The sequence below is a fragment of the Maniola hyperantus genome, chromosome 21 (assembly GCF_902806685.2).
Source record: "Maniola hyperantus chromosome 21, iAphHyp1.2, whole genome shotgun sequence".
Lineage (NCBI taxonomy): Eukaryota > Metazoa > Arthropoda > Insecta > Lepidoptera > Nymphalidae > Maniola > Maniola hyperantus.
Window position 1 is genome coordinate 9,487,787 of NC_048556.1, and position 8,494 is coordinate 9,496,280.

Consider the following 8,494-nt stretch of genomic DNA (forward strand, 5'->3'; position numbering starts at 1 on the left):
GTGTCACAATAGGGCTACTTCTAACAGTCCTTATTCTGAGGCTGGGACCCTTTTTCGGGTTGTGCCATCCATGACAGTTTGTTCCGGCGCTTTTTTGCTTGAAGCGCGTTGGGGATGCTCAGGTGGAAGAAGCGCCGGGATAACCAGCTCTTAGTTGTAAGATGTGATGTGTTTCTTTCTTTCTTTCTTATAGTCATTGGCAAAATGCTCTGCTTTATAGGTTGGATAGAATCAGGCGTTACTTTGCAGAAGTCCATGACACACAAGGAGTAACAAGATTCATCATGATCAACCCATTGCTGGCCCACTAATGACCACCGGTCTCCTCTCAGAATAAGAAGGGTGTAAGGCCATAGTCTGCTACGCTGATGCTACGCATCTCTTACTTTTCGGATTTTTATCAGAAATACATCGTGGGGAAACCTGCATGCCTGAGAGTTCTCCATAATGTTCTCAAAAGTATGTAAAGCGTTGTGGCCAGCGTGGTGGCCGGTGGGCCAGGTTCAGGATCTACTCTTCTGATTCTGAAAGGAGAGCCGTACTCAGTAGTTCACCCGGCTGAGTTTGTTGTGGGCTCTTCTCAGACCTGGGCGCGTTTAGAACCCTCGTAGCTTTAGTTTTTAAGTTCGCGTAAAAATTATCACCACTATATCATCTTAAAAATGCAACAACTGACTTTCAAAAGTGTAATTTATTACCTATTATGAATAAGCCATTTGATTTGATTGATTTGATTTGATTTTTAGGGTTCCGTACCTCAAAAGGAAAAACGGAACCCTTATAGGATCACTTTGTTGTCTATCTGTCTGTCTGTCTGTCCGTCTGTCTGTCAAGAAACCTACAGGGTACTTCCCGTTGACCTAGAATCATGAAATTTGGCAGGTAGGTAGATCTTATAGCTGACATTTGGGGAAAAATCTGAAAACCGTGAATTTAGGGTTATATCACACAAAAAAAATTAAATTGTGGTCATGAACTAATAATTAGTATTTTCAACTTTCGAAGTGAGTGACTATATCAAGTGGGGTATCATATGAAAGGTCTTCACCTGTACATTCTAAAACAGATTTTTATTTATTTTTATGTATCATAGTTTTTGAATTACCGTGCAAAATGTCGAAAAAATACGACTGTAGTACGGAACCCTCATTGCGCGAGCCTGACTCGCACTTGGCCGGTTTTTAGGTAGTGGATCGGGGATTGGTTGTGATGATAATAGTGGTTCCGCATGATATAGGCAGTTGATTTGAGTAGAGCAACACTGGTTGCCGTGGTGCGGCACTCTGCGACCTCCGCGCGAGGTCCCACGGAAGGAAGTAGCCACTTACCGGACAATAAAACTTATTGGGCAAACTAATAGCCTATGATAGTCTAATTAAGAAAAAAACCGGCCAAGTGCGAGTCAGGCTCGCGCAATGAGGGTTCCGTACTACAGTCGTATTTTTTCGACATTTTGCACGATAATTCAAAAACATAAAAATAAATAAAAATCTGTTTTAGAATGTATCTACAGGTGAAGACCTTTCATAATATGATACCCCACTTGATATAGTTATCTCACTTCGAAAGTTGAAAATACTAATTATTAGTTCATGACCACAATTTAATTTTTTTTGTGTGATCTAACCCTAAATTTACGGTTTTCAGATTTTCCCCCAAATGTCAGCTATAAGATCTACCTACCTGCCAAATTTCATGACTCTAGGTCAACGGGAAGTACCCTGTAGGTTTCTTGACAACAAAATGATCCTATAAGGGTTCCGTTTTTCCTTTTGAGGTACGGAACCCTAAAAACTGGTAACTACTTATAATTTGTAAAAAAAATGCTGCTATCCGAATTGACACTTTGATAGTACCTAAGTAATAATTGTATGTAGCCTGCGCATATCATTCGATCACGCTGTGCTGAGCAACCTTGACTGATAACTGGATGGGTTGGACTGATTTTAGATGTCCGAATTTCGGAATCGAACCCAGAACCTCCCATTGATAACCTCACAGGGCAAAGTTACCACTGCGTCAGGCAGCTGACTGTTTTAGGTGTAATAGCTCTAGCATCCATGACTCTACTACATCCAGATCGCTTTAGCGATAAGGCCGCCTTTGCATGCTACATCTATTAGAATAAGATCCTGTATTGTGTTTTTTCAATGTTTACTTTGTGTTGTGTGCAATAAAGTGTCAATAAATAAATAAATAAATACTCTTCGATAGCTGTAGTAGTAGCCTGTATGCATCCACTGCTGGACATAGGCCTTTTCATGAGCGCGCCAACATACACGACTCTCGCACCTCACTTCTGCCTTCCTCATCCACCCGCCTTCCGCCACCTTCTTCAGGTTACGTATCAGTCCAGGGGATTGGAGGTTGAAGGTCATCCTATAGCTCTAAAAATGCTAAGTTACACTTAGTTGGAGAAGCGTTCCGAGTTTTTAAGAAGAACCTAGAAAAGATGTGATGTGTGGCACAGTTATGTAAATAAACGTCTTTTCTTTCTTTTTTTTCTTTAAATTACTGGTAGTGTACTCTAGCATTGATTTACCAAACCTATCGATGACTTGTAGCTGTAGAATATAGATTTTATGGTCTTCAAACTTATTAATCTGCTACTACATATAAGTGTGTAGCATTATGAAGATGCTCACGATATGAAGGAGTGTCTCCAGTCCACGCCCATCACTCATTGTTTCATTCGTGCTGGTCTCATGTCAATTGGCGATTATAATGATATCAGTCACATCAATGACCGTGGCACGTCTCGATCCCAGGGGGGCTAGCACGGAACATGTGACTATCACATTGCAATCAGCGCAATTTCCAAGTTCTAATCATTATCATCATCATCATCATCATCATGATCAACCCATCGCCGGCTCACTACAGAGCACGGGTCTCCTCTCAGAGTGAGAAGGCTTTGGCCATAGCCTCCCGACTAGCGCAGGTGACGTGCGGTTATACGGGGCGTCCCTCCGCCTTATACTCTGATTGCCATCTCAACCTGTCGCGGACTATAGGTACAGGCACTTTATCTGTTCGAAAAACTTAAAGACGTCGAAGTCCCAAGGTACCTACTACAATGGTGACCTCGCACCTGAAAACGCAGCGTTGAAAGACCTACTAGGTGGACACCGGACAGGCGATATCAAACAAGTCTCAGGAAGCCGCTGGATTCAGGAGGCGCAAGACCGTAAAAGTTCCAGGAGACTGGAGACAGAGAGAGTTTACAAGATAGCTAAATCCAGCTGTGGACATCTATCAGTGGGAATTGACAAAAATCTGGACCTATTCTGCATCACTGGTACCACTATTCGAAAAGCTCTGGCCAATGAATTCTTTAACGCTCATACTTTAGTTAAATAATTCGTTGGCCAGATCTCGTTTTTTATTACTTTTCCCTGAATTTTCTCTCCCCCAGTCGAGTTTTTGTGTTACTCTTATGTTTATTCTATCTGTGAAAACTTGTCATTAGCTTTAACCTTCTTCTGTTTTTACCTATTCAGTTTTTCATATTAGCTGTAAGTTTTCCTGTTAAATAAAATAAAAATAAAATAAAATAAATAAAATGATGGTGAAATTCAAAAATTCAAATTATTTATTTAAAGTAGGTAGGTACACTAGGTACCTACTATTAGGTAGGTATTCTCGGTTTTGCTGTGTATTTAAATTTTTATCCACCAGTAAAAGTGTCAGCAGATTTAATCACTGATTGCGATCATCGCATTTAAGGTGTCAAACTTTGGTGCTAGGCCTACAGGCAGACAGGATGAGCTTATCAACTTTAAGTGGTGATATTGGTATAGCTATTTAGCTACCTACATTCTTGCACGTATAAGTAGGTAAATCCTACTATGGTTATTTTTTAAATAAAACCTCTAGGCTATAAATTATAATGCATGCTGGCCTAAGCAGTTTCGTAGACTACCGTAAAAATGGAATATGTACCTATTCGGTAGTAATTATAGATTCATATAATATATTTACCTATTATTCTATTTAAATGTATCATTTTTATTGCCTAGAAGTTAATATCATTCCTATTTTAGGTAGGTAAGTACTTAAGTAGTTTAAATATTTAGATGTAGGTACCTACTTGTGCATATTTTCAATAATTTCTTAAAATTATTTCTGGAAATATGAAAGCGCCATCTTTCAATTGACTAGGAACTAACGTTCTTCTTTTCGTGCTTTCTTGCTTACACAAAAGATGGCGTTAGCCGCGCGTACATGATTTGAAAAAATTACAGAGGAATAAACTCGAAAAATAATAATATAGGATGTATAAATAATGAATATTTAATTAGAAGCTTAATTAATTATTATTTAAATTATTATATAGTAGTAGGTAGGTATAACTAGCTGACCCGGCGAACTTCGTACCGCCTACAGTCGATTCTTTATTTTTTAACCGACTTCAAAAAAGGAGGAGGTTCTCAATTCGTCGGAATCTTTTTTTTTTTTTTTTTTTTTTTTATTTTTTTTAATACCTACCTACCTACTTATTCTGCTATTCGGGACACCGGGTCCGGGGTCAGCCTTCCCGGAACCCCTCCACTAACACTTAAACTTACCTACCCAAAAGTACCTACATAGGTAGGTACCTATAATATAATCATACTCAGCATAAATATAATTATATTAATAACTAGCTGATTCCTGCGACTTCGTCCGCGTGGATTTTCGTTTTTTAAAATCCCGCGGGAACTCTGATTTTTCGGGATTGTTGTCGTTGCTTGGTACCTACAATATGAATTCACTATGAACACTTCCTGAATCTTGATAACTCAGGCGGGCAGTAACCCTGCAGCATCAGGATTAAGTAGTTTAATCCAGAATTTTTTATGTGACCACGACGTAAACTTTTTTTGTTGATTTAAAAAAAATTTTGCAAATCGGTCCAGAAACCTCGAAAAATCGATGTAGAAAAAAGAACCACCTCCTTTTTGACAGTCGGTTAAAAACCGATGACCTTGAAATATTTACGGAACAATCTTTAAAATATCCCGTTTCTAACAAAAAAAGAATGAATGAAATCGGACTACGCTTTAATGAATTACAACTCAGTATACATTTTAACTTTCGTCCCCTCTCCTACGGGAACCATGCTGAATAATTTCGGGATAAAAAGTATCCTATACCTATTCTTCCTCATAGTATGACCTCAAATCGTACCAAGTTTCATTGGAATCCATTCAGTAGTTTCAGCGTGATGCGCGGCCGTGATACAGACAGACAGACAGACAGACAAAAATGAAAAAAATTACAGTTTTGGGTTCAGTATAAAATATAAAAAAAAATTCAGAATATCTTCAATGTACAGAATTTGACCTGTTACAGTTTTATTATAAGTATTGATATTGATTGATTATACTACGTCGATACCTACTTGTAGGGATTAAAACTACGCAGTATCTTTGGAAAGACCCTGATTCGGAACGGTCGATTGCGGATGGATGCGATGCGAGGGGCCAGCCGCCAGAGAAACGAGGGGAAGAGGGGCAACCTCGCCCGGTCGCCTCGCTTCGCTTCGTATGTCATCGCACCGTGTCGTCACGTACACACGCTAACCGACCAAGCGCATAGCTCATGTAACAAGACGTAAAACCAGTCATTCATTTGTGTTTTGAGTTAATTCGTGATTAATCTTACAAGCTTTTAGTTTTGTGATGTTTAGATAACAATTGAAAGAAAATTTTGTGTTGTGTTATGAAAAGTTTGCCTTTAAAAACCTTCGTGCGTATTCGTCTACATTCGGCGTCACTTGTTAGCGATGTGATTGTTCATTGTGACATTGTGGTGCGACTGTTGTTTTCATCTCGCTCTTGCGCCATCAAACCCGTTACTGTAGGAGAGAGAAAACAAATCTAAACCCGCGAGTTTTAAAAATATAACAAAAAGGCAAAACGATGGGGACGAAAAGTAGGAAGATTTTAGAAGAAATCCATCCACTAAGTTTGATCCAAGAAGTGCAAAAATGGCCGGTTCTATACATGAAGGACAATCCGGACAGATTAAATATTCACTTTAAGAATAAAGTGTGGCATGAAATAGCAAAGACGCTATTCTCGAATTGGGAAACTTACACAGATTGGGAGAAGGAGTCCAAAGGTACGGTCAATCTAGATAAATAATAATTTAAATATTGGTCTGTGTATATTAAATTGTTTGCACGTTATAATTTTTAAAAATCGAACAGCGTTTCGTGTCCATGTGTGGACCCTAGCTAAGTATAGCTCCCAAATGAATGAACCGATTGCGATTTAGTTTTTATTGTTTTGGTTTTTGATTTGTCCATTTCTAAGTAGGTATAGGTATAATTTATAATTAACTTATGGGTTTGTCTGTCTATTTGTCCCATGTTACATAAATACATGGACGAACACTATCCACAGAGGACAATACTACCTATCGTTACGGCGATTACGCACTGCACTTCCATCATCTGAGTTCTATCCGTCATCCGTGAAAATACCAGCGATTATCTCTACGACATATTATGTCATAAGCTAGGTACCATACAAAACAAAAAGGAACGTATTTTCACGGACTCGGATCTGATGCAGTGCGTAACCGCTCCTATTGGAAATGAGCTGTTATTTAAGTAAGCATTATAACCTACCCTACCTACCGTTGAGTCATCTAGTCTAGAAATAAATACTGCCATAAGTACACTGTACAACTTTCAGAACCTTTATTTTGACTTGTCACTCAGCAGTTCATAAGAGCAACCTATTACTTAATTAAAATAACATTAGGTTTTTTTACAGTTACAGATTTAATAAAAAAATGGCGGAACCTTCGTGACACATTCAAAAGACAAATAGAAACGGAGAAAAAGATCAGAGAAGGCCATGATATTAAGAAAAAAACATACGTTTTTTTTAAACACATGTTGTATCTGCTACCTCATATGTCGACTTCTGGGGACGCAGCATCAGATCCTGTTGTCGAACCTAAACTCAACGAGTTCTTTAAAAGATCAATCAAAAGAACATCATCAGACAAACAACAAGATATAAAGATTAAGAGAAAGAAGCGTCTTGAAAAACACATGCCTATAAAATCTGTAATAATCCCCGAGATGCCTTCAAGATCTACAGATATAGAAGGTTTAATTGACGAAGACAAACATTTTTTAATGTCTCTTGTACCGTCTTTTAAACGAATGAATGACGATGAAAAGCTTGAGGCGAAAGTCAAAATTCTTAAAGTTATTAAAGGTATAAGAAGAAATAAGAATTCCGCTGATTCTGGAGAATATAATAACGCTGATCCTGTAACAGATTCCTTGTCATATAATTTAGATGATATTGTTTATAACAACGTAAAAATGGAGATGGTCACAGATGATCGTGATGAATGTGAGAGTCAGTCCAATGCATCTGAGTCTAATGATATTGATAATAATTCCGATTAGATAAAGAACTGAGTTGACTCTAAGGTAAGCTGAAGAAGATAGAAAGTGGAGGGAGACTGGTTGAATTGTGTTAAGATAATTATTTATGATTATTATTTTTAGCCAGATTGCAATAAGACAAGAATACGTTGTGGCTAATAATAAAATGTAGTGATTTTTTGTATAGCGGTAGTTCATAGGGCTAGAATTCATATTAAAGAGAATAATTTAAAAAAAACACGATTTTCATTCATTTTTAAATAATCACGTCATTTAATTACTACAGTCCAAGACCCTATTCTATAAAGATTGTGTACATTACAGAACTAGCCACAATGCGTTTTTTAAAATCTAATTTAAGTTAGTAAAAATATTATAATATTTAAGTTGATTAATAAGTATTTTATGATAGTTAAGTTAGTCTATTCCATCGTTTCGATATGTTGTGTTAAAAATAAGACGGTTTACTTAATTACGCAAAAGAAAAAATATATTTTTTGTAAACCTTTTTTTGTGTTATAAATAAATAGGTAATACTTTTATACTTAAAAATGAATTTTAATTATACAAATTGTACTAGTTTGGCTGTTTCATTCAAAAACTACGCATCGATTATTGAAATCAATTTATACATCGATGGCATCGATTGAAATAAAAAATTCACAACTCATTCCTTCAAAATCGGATAATCAAAACATCAGATAAGTAGGCACCTGAATTCGGAGCAATGTGAAAATCGTACAAAGCAAACGAATTCATTAGAGCTTTTTCTGTAATCTACAATCTCTGTAGATTGAAATATTATTTAGAAATCAGTGTATTTTTCCTAGACAACTGCTTGATACTAAATTATTGTTATAAAAACTGAAGATCTATGCCGTATGCCAGATGAGTTATGGGCCAAATCTGCTTCTTTCTGGACGATCCAGAATCTAAGGACTAAAAGAAACATACCTCTGACATTTCGCTGTATGAGATACGTGATCATCCTTCGCACACTGCCAGCCCGCGTCTTCCTTCTCTGCTTTCTAACTCCGAATACACGTCGATGTCTCTTAAACGCTTCACTATCACACACTGACACTTTATCATCAAAAAAAT

At 37.2% G+C, this 8,494-nt stretch overlaps 1 protein-coding gene across 1 annotated transcript; it reads left to right on the forward strand.

Moving 5' to 3' along the window:
- Nucleotides 1-5,432: 5,432 nt before the first annotated feature.
- Nucleotides 5,433-7,974, forward strand: LOC117992492 (uncharacterized). The gene is made up of 2 exons (XM_034980198.2): nt 5,433-6,105; nt 6,765-7,974. The coding sequence occupies exons 1-2, from the start codon at nt 5,904-5,906 to the stop codon at nt 7,412-7,414; spliced, it is 852 nt and encodes a 283-aa protein (XP_034836089.1). The 5' UTR covers nt 5,433-5,903; the 3' UTR covers nt 7,415-7,974.
- The last annotated feature ends 520 nt before the right edge of the window (nt 7,975-8,494 follow it).